Here is a 24,741-nt window from a genome sequence, read left to right as displayed (position 1 = left end):
TGCCGAACCCTAGCACCAGGCAAGCAGCAGACTGTTCGGCATGTAGGGGCCTTACGACAGATTACCCTATCCACCTTTCTAATAATTGAATCCCCTATAACTAAAACCTGCTTTTCCTTCCTTGCACTCCCCCCACCACTATTAGAATCACTGCCTCCCAGGGTGCTCTGAGAGTCAGTCTGCTCCATACATGCCAGTTCAGAGTTTTCCTCCCCAGCATCTTCATCCAAAACAGCAAATTTGCTGTTTTGGACAAGCTGTGGACCAGCCCACCTACCCTTCTGTCCCCTAGAGTAGTAGCGCTAGTGTAGGTCCACTTCGCTAGCGAATTTATGCTAGCAGCCGCTAGCACTATAGAAAGTGTTTCTGAAGCAAACACATCAGTTATATCAGTGCAGGGCAGCACTACATGCTATATTCACTACACCACATTTTTTTGGTGTTACTGTTCCCTTTAAAGGACATGTCAACCCAAAGAATATTTTTTGCCTAAAACTAAGCAACTTTGCAATATGCATTCATTTAAAATTTTCTATGGTTTTCAGTTTTTTGAATTACTATTGAAAGCAGTGTTTTCTGTCCATTTCTATTCTCTGCCCTGGTGGCTCTGGCTTTTGAAACAATGTAACAAGCCAACTGATTAGCAGACTTGTCTTGCCGGAGGAGACTGACTTTTGCATTGTTCAAAAAGTAACAACCAGGAGTTAAGCAAATACTGCCTTCAGTAGCAGTTACATTTACAAATAACGTTTAAAGCACTAATATTATTTTATTAATTCATATTGGAAAGTTGCTTATAATTGTGTTTTCATTTATTAGGCAAAAAAAATATTTTTTGGGTTGATGTACTTTTAAGGGCAGTGGTGTGGTATGTTTTAGTAGACAGAGGTTCCCAGATTTGAACACGAGGTGGCTGAGACATCAGCGTGAAGAGAGCAACATGTCTAGTGCGTATTTCTGAAATAGCAGAGGGTGTGGAGGGAGTTAGTGAGAGTTGAAATATGAGCAGATTGTGATCAAAAAGGGGGAATTGTGAGTGGTGAGTAAATTGGAAATGGAACAGAATCTGGTCAATACAAGATCCAGAAAATAACAGTTGGAGTGATAGTGGGAATCTGGGGATCCCCTTGATCATTTGGAATTCCTTCTCCTTTGCTCAATCACTCACCCCCATCCCTGTGAAATTTGCTTTGGCGTATGGTGTGAATTCAAATTTATATATCTGGAGCATGAGCAAATAATTTGCCTTAAAAACGATGCTAGAAAGAGGTCAGACTGGAGGGACAATGCACAAATTCGTGCTTTGAGCAATAAGCTGTCAATTTTGACGTCATAGTGGGAAATTGGCCACCTGGATACAGTTAATATCTGTTTGATCCGTTTGGCGGCTCTGGTAATGAGATGAGATTCAGGAGAAGAAAATTATGCGGTTCAGGTGGGTGAACAGAGCTCTATACAAAAGCAATGTAAATTAATAAAATTAACAGTGGTGAAAGTCAGCTTATGTAACAGTGGTGAAAGTCATTTTATGTACCTCCTTTTGAGCACTGCAGTTTTTATACAAAAGCAGAGAGTCATGTCTGAATGTTTAGGTAAGGGTCTGACTATTACTGTTTGCATGAGGCTTGGGTGTCAATAGCAATAGCTGAGTTATAGGTATTGGTAGGTTAATTAAAATAAAAAAAAAATTGAACTGGATGTTAGAGCAGATATGTCAACGCTGTGAGTCTTCCAAATCAGGAATTTTAGCGTGAGGAGAGCATTGTGCACAGATATGGATTTTTTTTTATAACGTCCATAATATACATTACACTGAAAAACTGGTTATCTTCTGTTATTTTACATATTGGCATGTCATTTGTCCTTATCTGATTGATTATATTTTGTTTTCTTTCCTATGGCAGATTCCTGTGCTGAATGTCCCAATGAAACTTTTTCCAGCCCTCTGTACAGTTGCAGGCACAGTCTTTTCATGTACCAATTATTTTCGAGTAATTTTTACAGGTGGTGTTGGGAAGAATGGGTCCACCATTGCAGTAAGTTTTGCACTTGTGTTTTGATACAAGTTACTTCACACATCTCTAATGATACTCATTGTAGAAAAAAATATGCCCCGTTGTCATAGGTGAGGCATGCTCCATAGACATGAACATGGAACAGTTCATTTGTTTTACAAGCCCAATAAACATTGTAAACATTGCTGTGTATGGGGAATTGCAAATACAAACATGCCGCATTCGAATTTTCAAAGGTAAGTTTTATGTGCACACAGGCGGTGGTGCCATTATAGTTTGTTATACTTAATACTGGCTTATAAATCAATTACGAAATATAATAACTTTGAGTTTGAATTGATGGTTCAGTAAAGTATAACTAAACTGGTAATTTGTAAAAGAACAGCCCTACTAAACTAGCCAAAACAAAAATAGCAGAGATGGTAAAGAAACTGTTGCATTGCCAGAGAGAGCTAAAATACCATGATTTATTAGCGTTGGGCAACACTAGGAAAAAATAATACTGGGAATGGCTGGAGTGAAATTCTTAATGTTAAACCTAAATAAATAATAAAACTAATAAATTAAGAGAATTTCAGTCGTATAAGAAACTTTATTCATACAAAGAGATGGTTGACCGTTGGACAGCCCTGTCAAAGATGTTCCAGTTTACCCATCTGACTAAATAAATAGCCACTTATTTAGAAAACTAAAACTCTGTCTTTATTTGCACCAAACAAAAGATACCAAACAACAGAATTGAAAGCCATATCATCTTAAAGTTGTACATAGGGTTACAAATAGTAGGAGGTTGGCCTACACACATGGGTTTCCCCCCGGCCTACCCCAATTTCCATTAATTTATACTGCACAGTGGTATACCCTATCTCAACAAACTGAAAACTTGTTCACTTTGCCACAGGGCTATCCCGGATTATATTCAGATTGTTTCTAAATATTGGCCCACCTCAACCATCACTGATTCCAATACCTTAAATTCTTACTGTCATTGGGTTTCTCTAATTCCTCTGACATATACCATGTGGTGAGACGGAAGACATAAGAGATTTTCTGTTGGCGTGAAGGGGATAGTGTTTGTATATACTGTATTTTGACAAAGAAGTAAAACAAAGCTGTGACTTGGCGTTCCCTATTTAGGGAGGCTTCCAGCTAATCCATTTGAAAAATCTAGTTTTGTAACCATCATCTCCAATGGTGGGGGATGATTTGCTATCCAACAGTGTAGAATTGCCTTACTGTTTACTGCTGAGATTATATTTGCTAACCTCCTATCGACCTTTGAAATATTAGTTGTATCACCCATAAAGGTGTTAAATGAACCTGAATGTGTAGCGTATTTTCACAATAGGAAATCGCCGTTTCCCAAAACGGTTTGATTATCGGACATGACCATAGACAATGATAAATATCTATAGTCAAATACAAGAGTCCTCTGCACTCAACCCATTATCAATATATTTAAGACAGAGACATTTTGTGCATACTGCTACTGAAAAATGCCTTACCCTTTAACTTTAAACAAAACAGGGATTGTTTGTCCATATATTGCAATATATTTAGATGGCTAGCTACGTCAAAGTCATCCCATATCTGGCCAGTCCTATGCTCAATTTTCATCTGATTCATTAAGAATTCTATTTCTTCATCTAGCTGCTTTCAAAGTAAAACTCCCAAACTTGGCTTCCCTTTTATTAGACACCACTGGGATCACCTGACTATAGTTGGGAAGGGTGGGAGCTACAACATGGAGCTGGTCACTGCTCCTGTTTAACTATAACAAACAAGGGAAAGTTGACAGTCCATCCCAGACCTCCCCTGTCTGTGGGGTATGTTGGAACAGTGAATGTAAAACTGGAGGGATTATTTCACGTAACATTTTGTAATATTCGCTTGAGAACCCACCTAATCCTGGTGCTTTGTTACTAGATAGGTGTTTAATTGTGTCACTGATTTCTTGTTCAGTTAGGGGGGCATTAAGTATATCTTTGTGAGTGTGATACTTTGGGAAGATTTGCAGAGCGAAGATATGCCACCTTCTTGCAGTGTATCAGAAGGTGCCGGATATTGTGTTTGGTAAAAGGACTGAAATTCTTAAAGAATCTCTGTTGAGGTGTGTTTACGTACCCCTTTTGATCTAGTCATGGAAATGAAAGATGGGCCTTTTGCCCTTCGCACCAGACTGGTTAACAGTCGGCCCAATTTATTTCCCCATGGATAAAATCTATTTTTCCTATAATCTAGATTTCTTTTTGCTCTGTCTAATAACAAAGTATCTAAATCTAGAAGTGTTTTTTTAAATAGATTATTGGGTACATACCCATTAAACCCTAAATAGGATCTTATACTAAATTTTGAGTTGAAATTTTATACTGTTACTTTATATTGTTGAAAAATGTTGAGAACTTGTTCACATTATTGTTTACATTATTATCACTATGTATGAAACTGCATATTCTGTGATAAAAAGAATAAAAACATGTTTGAATAAAAAAAATGGTGAAATCAGCTTCATGGTGTTGATGAAATGCTTTTAGTAATCATGTTTCCTTTATTTAAATCTATAGGGTACAAGTGTCCTCTCTCCAATGCTCCACATTGGGTCTGTTATTGTTCTTGCCACTATGATATATAAGAAATCATCTGTGCAGCTCTTCGAAAAGCACCCCTGCCTTTATATTTTGACATTTGGCTTTGTGTCAGCAAAAGTAACCAACAAATTAGTGGTAAGGATTTCTTTGCTTCCATACAGTCTATTAGCCTTGATTGTCATTTAAATGTATTGTGCATCATAGTAACATAGTAAGTTAGATTGAAAAAAGACACATGTCCATCAAGTTCAACCTTTTAACTTTTTTTAACCTGCCTAACTGCCAGTTGATCCAGAGGAAGGCAAAAAAACCCATCTGAAGCCTCTCCAATTTGCCTCAGAGGGGGAAAAATTCCTTCCTGACTCCAAAATAGCAATCTGATTAGTCCCTAGATCAACTTGTACTATGAGCTATCTTCCATAACCCTGTATTCCCTCACTTGCTAAGAAGCCATCCAACCCCTTCTTAAAGCTATCAGCCAGTACAACTGATTCAGGGAGAGAATTCCACATCTTCACATCTAAAAAAAACCCCTTCCAAATATTTAGGGAGAACCTCTTTTCTTCTAAACGGAATGGGTGACCTTGTGTCAGCTGGAAAGACCTACTGGTATATAAAGCATTGGAGAGATTATTATATGATCCCCTTATATATTTATACATAGTTATCATATCTCCCCTTAAGTGCCTCTTCTCCAGTGTGAACATCCCCAATTTGCCCAGTCTTTCTTCATAGCTAAGATTTTCCATACCTTTTACCAGTTTAGTTGCCCTTCTCTGTACCTTCTATAATACAATAATGTCCTGTTTCAGTAATGGAGACCAAAACTGTACGGCATATTCTAGATGGGACCTTACCAGTGCTCTATAAAGTGGAAGAATGACCGCTTCCTGTCGTGAATCAATGCCCCTTTTAATACAACTCAAGACCTTATTTGCCCTTGATGCTGCTGAATGGCTTGCTATATCCAAGTTTATCATCTACAAGGACTCCAAGGAATTTGCCTAGTGCAGTCCCATTAAAAGTATAAGTGGCTTAGATATTTTTACATCCCAGGTGCATGGCTTTACATTTATCAACATTGAATCTCATTTGCCACTTAGCTGCCCAGATTGCCAGTTTGTCAAGATCCTGTTGCAAGGATGCCACATCCTGGATTGAATTTATTGGGCTGGATAGTTTTTGTCATCTGCAAACACTGATGCATTACTTACAATACCCTCCCCTATTTCATTAATAAACAAGATAAATAAAAGTGGACCCAATACTGAGCCCTGAGGGACCCCACTAAGAACCTTACTCCAAGTAGAAAATGTACCATTAACAGCCACCCTCTGTACCCGATCCTGTAGCCAGTTTCCTATCCATGTGCAAACGACTTCATTAAACCCAACAGACCTTAGTTTAGAAAGCAGTCGTTTGTGGGGCACAGTATCAGTTACCTTTTAGAATAATATACTATGAAGCTTAAACATAAATACCATTTTGCCTCCGTAGGCTACAGCTATAGGCGGACCGGCCATATAACCATACATCACTTCACTCTTGTGCCTTTTTAGGAGGAACAATCTCATCTCAATCCCTGAAACAAACCTGCATTTGATTTTAATTGAGCACTTTTAATCAATATACTGTTCAAGAACAGTCTCCCCTACCCTCCCCCCCCCCTAACGTGTGCATTATTTACATGAGTGTCAGGAGTCGCATTCAGGGCAATGGCACAGGATAAATAATAACTTAATGGTTGGATCAAAATGCTCTGTGTGCCTTCTTTTAATAGACTGCAAGCTTTGTGTGCCTCCTATTAATAGACTGCAAGTAAGGATATACTCACTTTTGTCAGGTAATTGTAGCTCAGAAACATTCTAGCATTGTTAGATACTGGGGCAAAAGACAGGCCTATATGTTTTATATTCCTCTTTTTTTATAGCTAAAACATGGTTATAGGTTTCAAATTATAAATTGTAACTGGGCTTCCATGAAAAGCAGATTGTGCTTGTTTAAATCTTTGTAGCTGTTTTTATTACAGCTAATAATATTTATGGTTCACAATATAGTGCAGACTGTACAAACTGATTTTGTAAATGTTACAAAGAAGGTACCATGATGAGCATTTATAGTCAGGAAAACTATTCATTGCTAGACATTTAAAGCAGATTCGATCTTTTTTTGTTCATTTGTGCACTATATGTAGTTTGGACATGTGGCCCTGAATCTTTATCATTATGACATTTGCCTTTTTTTATTAGGTGGCTCATATGACCAAAAGTGAGATGCATTTGCATGACTCTGCTTTTATTGGACCAGCATTGCTGTTTCTAAATCAGTATTTTAATAGCTTTATTGATGAGTATCTTGTGCTGTGGATTGCACTGGTAAGTATCATTCCAGATTGTATGTGTTAAATTATGTACAATTTTTACCATGCTTTTGTTTTATGCATGTAGTCTGAGAAAAAAAATGTGAAATGAAGATCTTTAAAATCAAATTAGGCTTTTATGATTTTTTTTACAGTATATTACAGTCATATGAAAAGTTTGGGAAACCCTCTTAATTCTTTGGAGTTTTGTTTATCATTGGCTGAGCTTTCAAAGTAACAACTTCCTTTTAATATATAACTTGCCTTGTGGAAACAGTAGTATTTCAGCAGTGACATAAAGTTTCATGGATTAACAGAAAATATGCGTCATAACAAAATTAGATGGGTGCATACATTTGGGCACCCCAACAGAGATGTTACATCAATACTTAGTTGAGCCTCCTTTTCCAAATGTAGCAGCCTCTAGACGCCTCCTGTATCCTTTGATGAGTGTCTGGATGGCAGTATTTTTGACCACCCGTCCATACAAAATCTCTCCAGTTCAGTTAAATGTGATGACTGCCGAGCATGGACAGCCTACTTCAAATCATCCCATAGATTTTCAATGATATTCAAGTTGGGGGACTGTGACGGCCATTCCAGAATACTGTACTTCTCAATCTGCATAATTGCCTTTGTAGATTTTGAAGTGTGTTTAGGGTCATTGTCTTGTTGGAATATCCAACCCCTCTGCAGGTGTTTTTCTTGCAATGCGGTGTTCCTCCACCATGTAAAGCACTTTTGTTATGACCAAACAACTACATTTTTGTCTTATCCGTCCAAAGCACTTTGTTTCACAATGACTGGGGCTTGTCTAAATGAGCTTTTGCATACAACAAACGACTCTGTTTGTGGTGTGAGTGCAGAAAGTGCTTTCTCGTCACCCTGCTATACAGATGTTCTTTGTGCAAATTGCGCTGAATTGTAGAATGATGTACAGATACACCATCTGCATCAAGATGTTCTTGTAGGTCTTTGGAGATGATCTTTGGGTTGTCTGTAACCATTCTCACAATCCTCCGCATATGCGGCTCCTGTATTTTTGTTGGCTTGCTAGACCTGGATTTTACAGCAACTGTGCCTGTGGCCTTCCATTTCCTGAATATGTCCCTTACAGTTGAAACTGACAGATTAAACCTCTGAGATAGCTTTTTCTAGCCTGCCCCTAAACCATGATACTGAACAATTTTTGTTTTCATACCTTTTGAGACTTGCTTTGAGGATCCCATGCTTTCACTCTTCAGATGAGAGTCAAACAGAAGCACGTGCGATTGGCTACCTTTAAATACCTACCTCATGATTGGACATACCTGTCTATGAAGTTCAAGGCTTAACAAGCTTTGATTTTGCCAGTAATCCATATTGAGCAGTTACATACATTCAAATTAGCAAAATAACAAGGGTACCCAAATTTTTGCACAGCCAGTTTTTCACATTTGATTTAATTTTGTACAAGTGAATACTGCTTCACAAAAAATCTACTCATCCTCGGCTACCCAAAAGATAATAAAATCTTTGTTCAGAAAACGCCCCAGTGTTCCTGGGAAATTAAAGGAAAACTATACCCCCCCAAACAATGTAGGTCTCTATTAAAAGATATTGAGTAAAACAGCTCATGTGTAAAACCCTGCTTCATGTAAATGAACCATTATCATAATAAAATACTTTTCTAGTAGTATGTGCCATTGGGTAATCATAAATAGAAAATTGCCATTTTAAAAAATAAGGGCCGCCCCCTGGGATCGTAGGATTCACTGTACTGTATGTTAGGTCACATGAGCCAATCAACAGACAGAGTTGTGTCTTGCTTCCACACTTCTTACTGTTACAGTTAGAGTTGTAGTATTTCTGGTCAGGTGATCTCTGAGACAGCACACAGACCATCACAAAATGGTGGCTCAAGGCAAGAGATGTAAAAGGGCAATATTTACTTAAATATATATTCCAGTTTGGTAAGATTCTTTAATATGCCACTTAATATGATATGAACTATCTGTTGCTTAAGTGTTCATTTTGGGGGTATAGTTTTCCTTTAAAGACATACCACTTATCTTTTTGTTGAAAGTAGAGTAAATTATTATGCAGGCTAAGAGGGGTTCCCAAACCTTTTCATATGACTCTAGGTGCTGATTGTGGTGATTATCTGTGTATCATAAAAGCCATTCAAGCCACTGGAATACAAGTTTTGCCAACAGTATCTTTTTGTCAACTTTTGCCCTCTATAACTAGAAATAAGTTAATCTGAGAGACAAGGAAGTAAATAATATATGGGTTTGCAGTTTTTCGCAGTATTTTCCCAAAATAAAGTAACTGGCAGTTAAGCCCTGACATATTCCACATCGCTTTATAGAGATGTTTGATCATTCTTGTCATTTCTGTCATGTCTATATGTTTATGGTGTGTGAGGAAACCTGAATGCCCTGAGGTATCCCATACAGTGGCAAAAGATACAAACTCCTTGCAAATAGCCCCCTGCTGGAATCAAAATTAGGACTTTTGCCATTATGTTGCCAGGTTTGTTATAATGGCCTTTTGGAAATAGCAGACGCCACTAGGTATTTTGACCCTCTATGAGAATTAGAAGAGCTCCTGCAGTAGTATACTGTATGTGCATTAAAAATATTCTAAACACCCTAGAACATGTTTCTTTTGTGGTAATGGATGTTGATGGTGTAGGTCAGCAGGGATTGCTAAAATAGCTTAATTTTTCAAAATTCAGTGGTCCATCATTCTGAAAACAGTTGCATTGTATTTACAAAGTTTTAAACACGCACACATTGACCAAGTTAAATATTTTCTCTAACTTCTAGTTATGTAATTTGCCTTGGTGTGGAAAAAAAATCCTTATGGAGTTCAAAAGACCATGACATCACCTTTTACCAAATCTCATCTTTTACATAATATCAGTAGACTCAGCAGTATTTTCTCACTTGTTTAAAAAGCAATCAACACTATCTATGATCTTATGCAGTGCTGTCCAACATCTTTAGTGCCACAAGATGGAATTTTTCCTGGGCTAAGTTGTGCAGGGCTGGTAATGGATTGCAATTTTAGCTACTCCCAATTTTAACCACACATTTTTATGCCACAACCATGTTAACACACCCACTTTTTAGCTATACCTGCCTTAACAGAAACTACAAGATAGATGTTTATTACACACTACAGAACGCATTCTTTTTTCTTAGCTCTCCCTCAAAGTACAAACTAAAGACACAAACACAATAGCAAAATCAAATTTTAGGCACAACAAGAAAAGTTTGTTGGTCACAGTTTCTACAAAAAGTGCACACCACTTAGCTGTACATTATTATCGACAATTTTTTTCTCAATAGTGCCTCCTTCACTTGGTAACCATTTTCGCCGCAGTGTAAAAGCTACCATCATGTTTTGTCATTTTATCTTCTTGAGAGAGTCTGCATTCCTATGGCAGCTGGAAGCAAACTATGTGATTGGCGGGTGTTGCTTAGGAAGGAGGGAGCTGCCTGTAGATGAGCATTTCTGAGCATGCTCCAGTGCCCTGCAGGATTACACTGCACAGAATTGTGATCTTAGGAAAGACCGCAGCTGTGTTGGTAAATCAATTTATAGCAGTCAGCCCTATTTTTTGAAAGACGCTTCTACTGCACCAAAATTAATGTGAATTAAGGTAAATGAAGGCCATTAAATAACATATTATATGTAGGCATTTCAGGTGAGATTACAAGTCAATTGGGCTTTCCTTGTCCTCTAATGTTAATTTGCAAAGCTGTAAAAAGTCATAAATGGCATTATACAATATCAACTAAAGTCTCAAAAGGTGAACACTTCCTCCAATGCATACAATACATGATCATTAACAATAAACACTCCACAAACTTGATAGTAACAGCAACTAATTACAAAGAACAGTCAAGGACCAAAGGTGCTAAATCTTTATCAATCAGAAGAAACTATGTCTGATCTGTGTTTGATCCTTGGAGGTAAACAATTGGATTACCAGTATACAACACTTCTCCTTCTGCTTGACCAATTTGTAGAAATGAGGATTTATTTCTTGAGCAAACTGGAAGATTTTAGCTGCTCCATGTTTGATCCCTGGAGACAGATATTTTGATAAAAGCTGCCTACAGACTAAGTCGGCAGCTTATTGGCCCGTGTATGGGGCCCTCCGACGGGATTCCCTGGTCGATATCTGGCCAATAGTCTACCAGATGTCGATTGGGAAGGGCTAAAAATCCCGTTGGATTGCGGATCACATCTGTTAGTTGAAACGGTCCCGCAATACATACATACTAATACATATATATGTATTTGACAGTATGCAATACCGTTTTTGTGAAATATAAGTAAAAACTTCTTGAACACTGATCATATATTTTACGAACACATTGAAACTTAACCAGCTATGAGAAAATGATGAGCGCTTTCACAAAAACAGAGCATCCATTTAAAAATGCACAATTAAAATACACAATTCACAATTAAAATGTAATATTGCATATAACCATAAGTCACACAAGTTTTCTCTTGCAGATAGTACTGTTCGTATCAATTGAAAATGCCTGTGTTAACACGTTTAAAAATTTCTTTACAGGTCCTTTCCCTCATTGATTTGATTCGTTATAGTGTGAGTGTCTGCAATCAAATAGCATCCCACCTTCACATTGAAGTCTTCAGAATAAAGACAAAGATGGCACGTTTTAATCATCACTAAGTGACTTTATTAATTCAACATGCTAAAGAAATTAATGTTTCTAAACAAAAAACAGGGATGTGAAAGGAAAGCCAGAAAGTTGTTTACAATGATTGCTCTGGCACATTGCCACTGGATTATACACCCAGTTTTTCTTTATGTAATGAATATATTTGAATATGCATATTTCCAAAACTGTACTAAGGTTCTGCTTTCTGTTAAGAATGCTGAAAAATACATTTTAACTGTTGGAGTACTGCAACATTTAGCAAAATAAATTCTGACAAAAAACAATTGTAATTGCCTCCTAGCAAAATACATTTTGTTGTCATATTGAAGTGGCTCTTTAGTTAAAGCAATGAAAACAACATAGGCTTAAATTTGATTTTTGGCATGACATTGTTATTTTCTTGTGACCTTGAGCAATTCATGTGAGTTTTGTAAATTCAACATGGCAGACCCCTAATGGCTGAAAAATATCTCTGTTTCCCTAATTATGATTTATAGACATTACTTAAAGTATTTGAGAACTATGTAACTCACCCCCAAAATGTTGCTGTATTTAGACTATTAAAAAAAAAATAAAGTCATAAATGACTTGCTTTCATTCAGTGCTTAAAGGACAAGAAGAGCTGAATTCAACGAGGATGCTTAATCATTTCAAACACACACCTATAGACCCCAGTGAATTGAGTTGGTAAAAATATTCCCTGTGCCAGTGCTGCCCTGTGGAACAATGCACCAAGTAGTTCCAGTATGGGGTGCCTAAAATATTGGTACCCCATTTCAGTGAATTCAGCTTTCATTGTCCTTTAATAAAACACAACTATACCATTAACAAAGTGCAGTTTGTAATTCATGTAAAATGTTAAACAGCTGCTACAAAAGATAACGCATTTATACAAATGTTTAACATAAATTAGGTCACTACAGTGAACAACTAATAAACTATAACCAACAATTTAGGGTGGCATCTCTCTCCAATTTATGGGTAAAAGTCCTTCCTCTATCTTAAGTACACAATCCTATGCAGGTACAGTATGTACTAGGGATTTGTAATGCACTGTCATTTTCTGATCAAGGCCTCAAGAATCTGACACAGAAAGAATCCAACCAAGATGGTGTAAGTCCAGTGATCTAATAATGACAGCCTAACAAAGCAACATAACATGCATTTGTAATGTATCTGTCCCTTAATGTAAAAAAAAAAAAAAAAAAACGGGCTTCCAAGAGGTTCATCCACCAGGCACATTTTAAGTTACTGCAGATGCATTGTTCCCTAAGTCCACATCTGCATCATCTTGAATGAGAGACAAATCAACTGACTGACAAGTAAACATGAAACAAGTTTTCTTCAATTACAGTGACAGCTGTTCTGTCTGAATGTAATCAAAATACTCCCAAATTTGAATAAAGTAGTAGTAGGTGCATACAAATTAAAAGAGTAAAATGGAGGCACATTCTTATTGCTCTACACCTGAAAATAGCAAGGTTTTTATATTCCTAAATATTTCTCCCTTCTGTTAAATGTTATTGTTTATATTTTGTATAAATTACAATCTTACAATTATCTGTTCAACAATAAACACATAAGTTATATCCCTGTATACTGTATATTTTTAATTGCAAAGATATATTCATATAGAACGGTATGAATGTTTTTTAAGATATTAGTCTTTAGCCATATCCTTCTCTGGGCTGGATTATGCAAATGCTTTTGGACAGAGTCTTAAACTGTTCAGAGAATTTAAGTATCAGTTAAGTGGCTTGTTAACACTAAGTGCCAGCAGAATTTCATATTTCAGTTTCATGAAATGCCAGTGCATTTTGTGCTCTCTCATTTTAGGGGCATTTTTTAAGTGGAAACCTTTAGTTTACCTAGGAAAACTATACATTGTTTTTTTGGGAGAACCTGAGCTTTCTAAATCTGCCCAAGTTTTCATGTATTTCCACCTCTGCAAAAATATTTATAGTACTAAATACCAAAAAAAATTGAAAAATTGTGCCAATACCAGATATGTATAGTTTTAGGAAGATATAGGAGTTCTAGTCAGCAAAAACTCCTGGCAGTATATCACAGAATTTTGAAGCACGAAGGCAGAAAACTGTTTTGGTGAAATACCTGAAAATTGCATCAGAGCTTCAAATTTCCAGTATTATATCACCCACGTATCATTACATACCAAGAAAAAACACACTAAATATGATTGCCAGGGCTCTTGCAATGAGATTGATGCCCATTGTGCATAGGTTTAGCAAAGTATCTGGCATTTAGAGGCCCCAAAATGAAGTTAGTGCATACAAATAGTCCTCTGGGTCACTTCAGCTAAGCAATACATTGACTGCATTTTTTTGTGTGGTAAAAGCAGAGAAATATATGTTTACCCCGCAAAACAATATATTTTTGAAAGTATACATTCTAGTGAATCTAAATTTCCCACATCTTCAGTTACAGCTGCCCCGTGCTCGGTGGTGCAGCGATCCTCTCCTTACCCGGAGTCTTGGTGGATGCGAACTCAAGCTTTTCCTCCCTGTGCTTAAACTTTTCCTCCCTCCTGACTTGTGGGAGTAGCTATTGCACTGAAGCTGTGGTATGTTTCCTTATCTGCACCTGAAAGGGCCCAGTACACACAGGACAAAGGGACTGTGGGCCCTTTGTTATCTCTTCACACACGCGCCTCCATGCCTGGATTGCATAAAATGCTAAACACCAGCTTATTCCGCTTTTTCCACAGACCGCATCAGATGGGGTGAGCCACGGCTGAGGTTTGGCCACAAGAGCGATGGTACTGGACCATGTAGGTCACATGCTGCCCATTCCACAGACATGCCATATAATCATTTCTAGTTACTTTAACCTTATTTTTTTTAGAAACTGACTATTAGCAACAGCTTCTTAATTTATGGCTTTTACCTTCTTGGTGTTTTAATTTAGCTGTGTTTCAGTACCAGTAATAAGCCTTCAGCTGTTGTCGAACTACAGTATATAAGTCTTAGAACAGGGCTATCTAGGAGTTGTAGTCCAACAGCAGACAAATAAATAAACAAAGAAATAAAGTCATCTACTGTATACATTTCCTTCTCCTAAAACTGAGTGTCTAGCTACTAAAATGTTTACAAATCTGTCCATTCTGTTTCTTTTAATATTATAAATAGAGCATCAACCATCTAATTTCAATACACAGTAATCTATGAATGCAAACTAGGACGTATAGAAAAGGCTCAGTTCATATGAATTTACAATTCAGATCAGCACTGTGCAACATTTTACATGTAGAAGCCTGATAATTGTCACTTTATGGCCTAAATCGCTAGCTACCTCGGAAGGGATATAGGTGTCAGGCTGAATGTCAAGCTGAATGGTCGGCCCCCGCACATTTTTACCTCACCAAATCTGGCCCTTGTTGCAAAAAGTTTGGACACCCTTGAACTAGAACATTGAAAGCAATAATTTGATTGGTTTTCATGGATTACTTTCCAATGTTTCTAAATTAGCCCTACAGACAAATCCAACAAAAACAGAAAAAATGTGTCTCTAAGGGGCAGATTTGTCAAAAATCAAATTTGATTTTTTTTCCACAATTCTGTTTTAGTTTGACACCCAAACTTACACATTTTTGAAAACTTGAATGTCTTGTATTTATTAAATAAAAGAAACTGGAAAATTCTAAAAAAAAAAATGTATAAAAGCTGGCGAGGTCATGTAGAAGTCCTAGGCAAAGCTCAAGTTTTTTGGTTGAGGGGTTTCTTTCAAATTGATCGAGTTTCAATCAATTTGAGTGTTTCGAGTTTTTTTGGGCATGAACTTTATCGTCAGAGTTTTTTTTGCAGTCGTTTTTCATTCCAGGTTTTGACTTATTTTTTCAGAAATACCCAAACATTCAAAATTCTAGTCTATCTGAGGTAGAAAACCCCTCACTCAACTCCCAAATTTGATTCTAAATAAATATTCTAGATAAATATAACCCTATATGAAGTTAAAGATATTCCTGCACTATAATGCAATTTCTTCTGTACTGTCCCACAGTGAGAGGGGTGGAAATAAGTGAAAGCATTGCTACAAAGCACAAAGGAAAACTAAACCTTTAGAATTAATACTTAAAGGGGAACTAGCGCGAAAATTCTAATTTAATATCAGTTTACTCATACTGAAGTAAGAAACTTTTTTAATACAATCAATTAAAAATTCTGCATTGTTTCTGAAATAATCAATCAATACATCTTCTAGGCAAAGTAAGCCCCCCTATGAGATATATTGGATCATTCATCTGACTCCCAACTCCTGAATGAAGACAGAGTGAGGAGAAACAGATGCTGAGAGACTAATCGTAAAGATAGATTTGATTATTTTACAGAAGTAACCTATTATAAACTATAAGAATCTTACAAAATTTTCAATAAAACCCTTTTACATTTTTGACCTTGAGTCACCATTTTGTGATGGTCTGTGTGCTCCCTCAGAGATCACCTGACAGGAAATAATGCAGTTCTAATTGTAACAGGAAGAGGTGTGGAAGTACACATACTACTATAAGGTATATTTTTATAAAATTAGTTCATTTAAATTAAGCTCTGTTGTACATTTGGTTTGCTTTATGCAATATCTTTTATAGAGAGATGTGATATTAAAAAAATAAGTACCTGCTTTAAGGCCAGTGGGAGCAACATCCAAGGGGGGTTGGAGAGCAATATGTTGCTTCTGAGCCACAGGTTGGGGATTTTCAGGAACCACCATGGAAAAAAAACAGCTTGACTTTTTATCTGAATTACTAACTTATAAAGCTACTTGTTTGCATTGTTAATGGCTGATATTTACATTTATTTATTATTCTATTATTAATTTATGTATTTTTTTTTACTGTAAAAAATTTGAATATAGTCACAACTCAAATGGGAGGTTATTTAAGAAAACATCTAATGTCTAATATTCGATCGAATAGTCCTGACGTGAAAATTCATATCAAATTCAAATTGAGTTTTTATTCCTATGACAGGTTCCCACAGAGTAAGGGGCACATTTACTAGGGTCGAATATCGAGGGTTAATTAACCTTCAATATTCGACCCTCGAAGTAAAATCCTTCGACTTCGAATATCAAAGTCGAAGGATTTACCGAATTTTACTGCGATCGAAAGGAAAAATCCTTTGATTTTAATCCATCGATCGAACGATTTTCCTTCGATCAGAAATTTGTTAGAAATCCTATGGGGACCTTCCCCATAGGCTAACATTGATGTTTGGTAGGTCTGAAGTGGCAAAGTCGACGTCGACGTTTTTTTAAAAGAGATAGTACTTCGACTATCTAATGGTCGAATAGTTGAATGATTTTTAGTTTGAATCGTTCGATTCGAAGGTCGAAGTAGCCAAAAAAGTACTTTTTCTTCTATTCATTCACTCGGGCTAAGTAAATGTGCCCCTAAGTGTCAGGACAGCAAAAAGTCGACGGCAGCAAACCGGTACAAAATAAGGGCAGTTCTTCTTGCAAAAACAACTAAAATAGCTTTCCGCAGCAGGATCAATTCAATAACAACAAAAAGGCAATCAAATTACAGACCTTCCCATGAGTGTCCGTGTGTGTACAGGCACATAGACAACTTATGGTCAGAATCCCAGAGCCTCTCTGTGTGTCTCTCCCAGTCAAAGATCTCCAGAGACTGACCAGCCTGGGGTTTAAGGGCTCCTGATTAGCCACCTGAGGCATGCGCCGATACAGCACTTACAGAAGCACTGAAGATGGCCCCCCATGAGCTCCGCTGCTCTGACTCTGCAATGAGGGGTAATTACAAGATTAGGGGCATTTAACACCTATGCGGGGGGGGGAGCAGGGGGTTTAGTTCTCCTTTAAAGTTAGTGAACTTGACAGACAGGTTTTTATATTATCATGTGACCATACTACCTCTGTAGTATGAACATCCCCAATTTGGCCAGTCTTTCCTCATAGCTAAGATTTTCAATACCTTTTACCAGCTTTATTGCCCTTCTCTGTACCCTCTCTAATACAATAATGTCCTGTTTGAGTGATGGAGACCAAAACTGTACGGCATATTCTAGATGGGGCCTTACAAGTGCTCTATACAGTGGAAGAATGACCCCCTCCTCCCTTGACTCTATGCCCCTTTTAATACAGCTCAAGACCTTATTTGCCCTTGATGCTGCCGACTGGCATTGCTTGCTACAGCCAAGTTTATCATCTACAAGGACTCCAAGGTCCTTTTCCATAATGGATTTGCCTAGTGAAGTCCCATTAAGGGTATAAGTGGCTTGGATATTTTTACATCCCAGGTGACCTTACATTTATCAACATTGAATCTCATTTACCACTTAGCTGCCCAGATTGCCAGTTTGTCAAGATCCTGTTGCAAGGATGCCACATCCTGGATGGAATTAATTGGGCTGGATAATTTTGTGTCATCTGCAAACACTGATACCTTACTTACAACACCCTCCCCTAAGTCATTAATGAACAAGTTAAATAAAAGTGGACCCAATACTGTGCCCTGGGGGACCCCACTAATAACCTTACTCCAAGTAGAGAATGTCCCATTAACAACCACCCTCTGTACCCGATGCTGTAGCCAGTTTCCTATCCACGTGCAAACGACTTCATTAATCCCAATAGACCTTAGTTTAGAAAGCAGTGGTTTGTGGGGCACAGTATCAAACGCTTTGGCAAAATCCAAATAGATCACATCTACTGCCTCCCCACTGTCCAGAATCTTACTTACCACATCAAAAAATGCAATCAAATTCGTCTGACATGACCTATCCTTCATAGCCATGCTGATTGTTGCTCATAATGCCATTCATTAGGACAAAATTTTGAATGTGATCCCTTAACAAGCCTTCAAATAATTTGCCCACCACAGATGTCAATCGTACTGGCCTATAATTGCCAGGCTGAGATCGTAATCCCTTTTTAAATATTGGAATAACATCAGCTTTTCTCCAATCCATAGGCACCATACCAGCCATAGAGAGTAGCAAAGGCCATTTTTGATTAAGAATTTTCCTCAAGGGGTATCTGCCAATAACCTGTTGTTAGGTCTAAGGTAGATATATAAGCTGCCTCACCCAATGAGTCTAGCAATTCATCCACTCGTGGCATTGGGTAGACATCAAACTAAGACACTAAATTGACCTTGGATACAGTGGCGTAGCTACCGGGGGAGCAGGGGGTGCAACTGGGCCAGGGTCCGCACCCCCGGCAGATCGCGCAGAAAAATCTCGTGCAGCCGCAAAGAAAATGTGCACGGACGAAGGGGGGGGCGGCTGCACGGCCCGCACCAGGGCCCGCCCCCACCTAGTTCCATTACTGCTTGCACAGGTCAACACAAAACCTTATTGACCGATCTATGGGGCTCCACAAATCGCTATTAGACTCCTATATCACCCCCAGTTTAAGCATTTTTGTCAGCTCCGTCCTCACAAGAACTTTTCTACTGTGAGAGAGGCGATAAGGGTGAGTCCTAAATTTTATCCATGGGTCTGTTTCCACTTTATGCGTGATCAGAAGCGTCTTACCAGGGAGTTCTGAGAACACATCTGTAAATTGTGAAACTAGTGATAGCAGTTAATTTTTCTGAGTTACTGTGAGCTGCTGACCCATAGGTACCTGGGTAATTCTCGCACCTTTATTGGTGGGTAGATGTGGTCTCAATTCGACGCTATTGGGGACAGGATAAATAAACATGGTGCCTTCAGTTTTCCAAGGCTTTAAGAGATTAACATGGTATATTTGTTTACCTTTTCTGGAATCTGGGTGAGAAATTTTGTAATTCATTTCCCCTGTCCTGCGGCATACCTCAAAGGGGCCCTGCCATTTAGATTGAAGTTTGCTTTCTGAGGTAGGGAGGAGTAACAACACTTAATCACCTGGCTAAAATGTTCGGAGATGAGCATTTATATTGAAGTGCTGTGCCTAACTTTGTGTACCTTCCTTTAATTCCTCCAACTCTTAGATCCATGACATACTGCACAGTATTTTTAAGTGTGCAGGGTTGCTCTTCCCACAACTCCTTTAACAAATCCAGTACCCCACGTGGCTGCCTCTCATACAGCAGCAAGAATATGAAGTTGAAAAAAATTATGTATTAAAGATTCTCATCAAGTGGTAAGGTTTTGAGCCAGAGGAATTTTGTGATGTTCATGCTCCACAGTTGTGTGAGAATTTTTCAGACAATTTCTACAGCAATCTGTTCATGGTTGTCCCACATGGGGAGGGGGTACTGTGAGGTGCTCCAGGTGGCTCCTTTTCTGCACTGCAGGCAAACTGGCGGTACCCACAACCCACGGGAGTTACAGTGTTATTACATAGTGTTATTACATAAGTCCCCACAGCAAACTCAATTAACGGCCTCAAACATTGATAGAGTGACCCATTTTACCAAGATATACTGAAAATGTTCCTTTAACTAGGACCTTACTGGGCACCCTGCAACTGCAGGGTCTACCTCTTTAACCCCTACCTCTGTAATTAATCCCCTGGTGCCTGGGGAGAATACTGTGGTTGCTAGGGTTGCCACCTTTTATAAAAAGATTTACGGCCCAGTGGGAGGTGGTCCGTGACTAAACGGGGTGGAGCCACGCACAGTGCCTCAAAAAGGGGTGGAGCAACACGCAATGGCCAGAAACCTGAAAAAAAAGGTACGTTCTGAGAGAATTGGGGGCAGGCCAAGGGCTTTTTTTAAGGGTAATACAGATTACCGGCAACTACATTGCCGGTAAATTTGTAAATTTGCCCCGGCCTTGGCAGGTGTTACTGGCCAGGTGGTAACCCTAGTGGTCGTCTATGAGACCTCATATTTATACCCTTAATCCATGGAATCAAATTGAATGCTACTCTGAAAAAGTAGGACAAGGTAAAATACTCTTCTCTAGCTTCATGACCCCTTGGTCCACTGCAACCCTGTCTTTCAGAACCCCTCATTTATCCCAGACCAAACTCCACCTGCCTTTAAATTGTGGCTCAATAAACCATTGATCCGGATTAATCATTTAAAGATTGGATGCAGCTCCCTGTAACTTCTGATTGCTCCTGAATGATATCTTATTGCTAATGTTTTTACATTGTTTAGCCTTTCTGACCTCCCATTCCTTTACCCCCCCCCCCCTTTTCCATTTGTTAATAAGCAGTGGACTTGTGGCCAAAGTATACGCTATAATATTAACATTTGTAAACTTGTAATTAGAAATAGATTATTAAAAAAAAAAAAGAGTCATCCCCCAAATTATTTTTAAATATAGAAATAGAAAAAAATATAACATTGGGTGATGAAGATAATTTAGTTTACGAAAACAGGAGAAAAGCACCATTTTAAAATTGCACTTTTCTACCATTTACGGAGCTGAGAAACCATTTAATGAATGCTTCCTTTTTAATAGACCTTATTCTAAGTATTGGTAGCTTGTTGAGTCTTTGATCTTACGTAAGTTCAAAACAGACTACAACATTAGTAAAAAAATAAAGCACGAAGGGGTGGGACCCTTACTATCAGAGGGGGGTCAGCTGGTTGATGAAAACAAAATAAAAGCGCAGATTCTGAACTCATATTTTTCATCTGTCTACAAAAATGAGGAACCAGTAAGTGAAGGTTTCCTTCTTAATGATCCCAATTCTAGTAATACAACTAATGATGCATGGTTCACACATGAGGAAATTCAAGCGACTAGAACATGGTGTTCATCCCAGGGTACTTAGTGAGCTTAGCTCTGTGATTGCCAAACCTCTTTACTTAATTTTTCAGTATTCATTGAGATCTGGCATAGTGCCGAGAGACTGGTGAATTGCTAATGTGGTGCCTCTATTCAAAAAAGGATCTCGTTCTCAGCTTCAAAACTATAGGTAGGCCAGTTAGTCTGACGTCAGTGGTAGGAAAGCTTTTCAAAGGGTTAATAAAGGATAAGATACTGGACTTCACAGCAAATCATAATACTCTGAGTTTGTGCCAGCATGGTTTTATGCGTAATAGATCTTGCCAGACTAACTTAATTTCTTTTTATGAGAAGGTAACTAGAGACCTCGATTCTGGGATGGCAGTGGATGTGATTTACTTAGATTTTGCGAAAGCATTTGATACAGTGCCACACAAAAGGTTACTGGTTAAATTAAGGAATGTTGGCCTGGAACATATTATTTGTACCTGGATAGAGAACTGGCTAAAAGATAGACTACAAAGAGTGGTGGTAAATGGAACATTTTCTAATTGGACCAGTGTTGTTAGTTAAGTTGAAACCTTAAACTTGTGAAGGCAAAGCGAGTGTGGCAACTGCTAAGCGAGTGTTGCATGTTGCATGTGAATTAAGTGTTACACAGCGTTAAACACTTTAAGGCGTTTAAAACCAAAAAGGTGTTTGTGAGGAATTACATTTGGGAGACTGTAAGTACCCAGTGTAAATATGAGTGCTGGTATTACTCAGTGTGTGTCTTGTCACATGTATGTGGCAGCAGTTCCATGCAGTATTTACATGTGAGAGATGTAGGTGGGTTTTCATCTTGGAATCTGAGCTGCAGACTCTAAGGAGTGAACTTGCAGCACTGAGAGCAGCGGCAAACGAGGGGAATGACAGGAGGCTCGCAGAGCAACCACTGACAGGGGCTAGTGGAGTGGGGGGAGGAGAAGGGGCAGTGGAGGCTAATGAGGGAGGAAGGTTTGTGACAGTCAAGAGGGGAAGTAGGGGACAGAAGGGTAGGGGGGCTGGTCCACAGTTTGTCCAAAACAGCAAATTCGCCGTTTTGGCTGAAGATGCTGGGGAGGAAAACTCCAAACTGGTGTGTATGGAGCAGGCTGATTCTCGGAGCACCCCGGGAGGCAGTGGCTCTAATATGGGTGGTGGGGGGAGTGCAAGGAAGGAAAGGCAGGTTCTAGTTATAGGGGATTCAATTATTAGAAAGGTGGATAGGGTAATCTGTCGCAAGGCCCCTACATGCCGAACAGTCTGCTGCTTGCCTGGTGCTAGGGTTCGGCATGTGGTGGAACGAGTGGACAGATTATTGGGAGGGGCTGGGGAAGACCCAGCGGTCTTGGTACACATAGGTACGAATGAGGAAGTGGTGAAGTCCTCAAAAATGATTTTAAAAAACTAGGTGCAAAGCTGAGGGCAAGGACTTCCAAGGTAATTTTCTCAGAGATATTACCTGAGCCACGAGCAACACTAAGGAGACAGAGGGAGCGTAGGGAGATTAATGCGAGATTTGGCTGGGGGTACTGTTAAGGATAGGGAGGACCACATGTCATATGTTCAATATGGTACCAGTATTAAATGTATGTTTGCAAATGCAAGAAGTCTGACTGGTAAAATGGGAGAGCTGGAGGTGCTGGTGCTGGTGGAAGGAAAATATGATGTGATTGGTGTGGCCGAAACATGGCTGAATGAGTCGCATGACTGGGCAGTAAATATCAGTGGCTATACTTTGTTTCGGAGGACAGAGGCAATAGAAAAGGAGGAGGGGTATGTCTGTATGTTAGGCAGGATTTAAAAGCTTATATAAAGGAGGAGGTTATGTTAGAAAATGAGGCGGCAGAAGTCTTATAGGTGGAGTGCTTCACCAATTGTAAAGAATCCAGCAAATGAATTGTAGGCGTATGCTATTGACCCCCTAATGTAAGTGAGGAGGAAGAGACAAAGCTCCTAATGCAAATAGAAAAGGCTGCTAGTTTAGGTAAAGTAATGATAATGGGGGATTTTAATTACTCAGATATTGACTGGAGCAACAGTACTGCTAGATCAGTTAATGGGAACAAGTTTATAAACTTATTGCATGACAATTTATTAGCACAGGTTGTTGAGGAGCCTACCAGAAAAAATGCTATTCTTGATCTAGTGATCTCAAATGACCCAGAACTTATAGCAAATGTGCAAGTCATTGAACCCCTGGGTAATAGTGACCATAATGTTATATCTTTTAATGTCTGGTGCAAAAAACAAAAATATACTGGGGCAACAAAAAACATGAATTTTGGAAAAGATCATTTTAGTGCCTTGAGGGCTGCCCTACAGAGCATTGATTGGAGCAATACGTTTTCAGCTAAAAACACAGAACAGAAATGGTTGTCCTTTAAAATGATATTAAATCATTACTGTTCTCAATTTATTCCCTTAAGGAATAAACGTAGAAGGTCTAAGAATCATCCTTTGTGGCTTAATACAGAAGTAAAGAATTTAATGGGAAAGAAGAGACAGGCATTTAAAAACTACAAATCTGTAGGGACAGAAGCTGCATTTAATGAATATAAACACTGTAATAAATGTTGTAAATCAGCAATCCGGAAGGCTAAGAAAAGAAATGAAGTGTTAATTGCGGCGGAGGAGAAAACTAACCCTAAAAAGTTTTTTAAATATATTAATAGTAAAAAGATGCAGGTTGAGAGTGTTGCTCCATTAAATAATGGTACCAGTATGGTTGTAATAGATACAGAAAAGGCAAATGTGTTAAATCAGTTCTTTTCTTCAGTGTATACAATAGAGGAGTCTGGGTTCACAGGCTCACTTTATAGCTGCACTAATGGCTCAGCTCAATCTAAACAAATAGAAGCAGTAGCACACCTGGTCTCTCAGTATCCTCACCGGTGCTTGGGGATAAAGGAGGACGGCACCTCCAACAATTGATCAATAAGATGAAACTCCAGCACACGGATGCTTAAGGGTTCATAACCCGTGTTTATTGTCAATGCCAAACAGGAAACAACGTTTCGGGGGCGTACCCCTTCGCCTGACGAAGGGGTACGCCCCCGAAACGTTGTTTCCTGTTTGGCATTGACAATAAACACGGGTTATGAACCCTTAAGCATCCGTGTGCTGGAGTTTCATCTTATTGATCAGCTCAATCTAGTCAGTGGCTGACTCAGGATATGATTCAAAAAGCTTTAATACAAATTAATGTAAACAGGGCTCCAGGGCCTGATGGCATACACCCCCGGGTTCTAAGAGAGCTTAGTTCAGTTTTAGACCAGCCCTTATTTGTGATTTTCTCAGATTCACTGTCATCTGGTATGGTGCCTATGGATTGGAGAAAAGATGATGTTATTCCAATATTTAAAAAGGGATTATGATCTCAGTCTGGCAATTATAGACCAGTAAGCTTGTCATCTGTGGTGGGCAAATTAT

The 24,741-nt window shown here is 38.6% G+C and overlaps 1 protein-coding gene across 4 annotated transcripts in view; it reads left to right on the top strand.

The window, feature by feature from the left end:
* Positions 1-13,216, top strand: part of cept1.S (choline/ethanolamine phosphotransferase 1 S homeolog) — a 78,973-nt gene extending 65,757 nt beyond the window's left edge. For 3 of the 4 annotated variants that reach the window (XM_041582981.1, XM_018248029.2, XM_041582982.1), the window contains 4 exons: positions 1,905-2,036; positions 4,580-4,738; positions 6,853-6,978; positions 11,539-13,216. In XM_041582981.1, the coding sequence (XP_041438915.1) occupies positions 1,905-2,036; positions 4,580-4,738; positions 6,853-6,978; positions 11,539-11,658 (537 nt within the window). In that variant the 3' untranslated portion in view covers positions 11,659-13,216. 4 annotated transcript variants of the gene reach the window in all.
* The last annotated feature ends 11,525 nt before the right edge of the window (positions 13,217-24,741 follow it).

This window comes from Xenopus laevis, chromosome 2S (genome assembly GCF_017654675.1).
Source record: "Xenopus laevis strain J_2021 chromosome 2S, Xenopus_laevis_v10.1, whole genome shotgun sequence".
In the NCBI taxonomy this organism is placed as follows: Eukaryota; Metazoa; Chordata; class Amphibia; order Anura; family Pipidae; genus Xenopus; species Xenopus laevis.
This window is presented reverse-complemented; position numbering and strand designations above follow the sequence as displayed.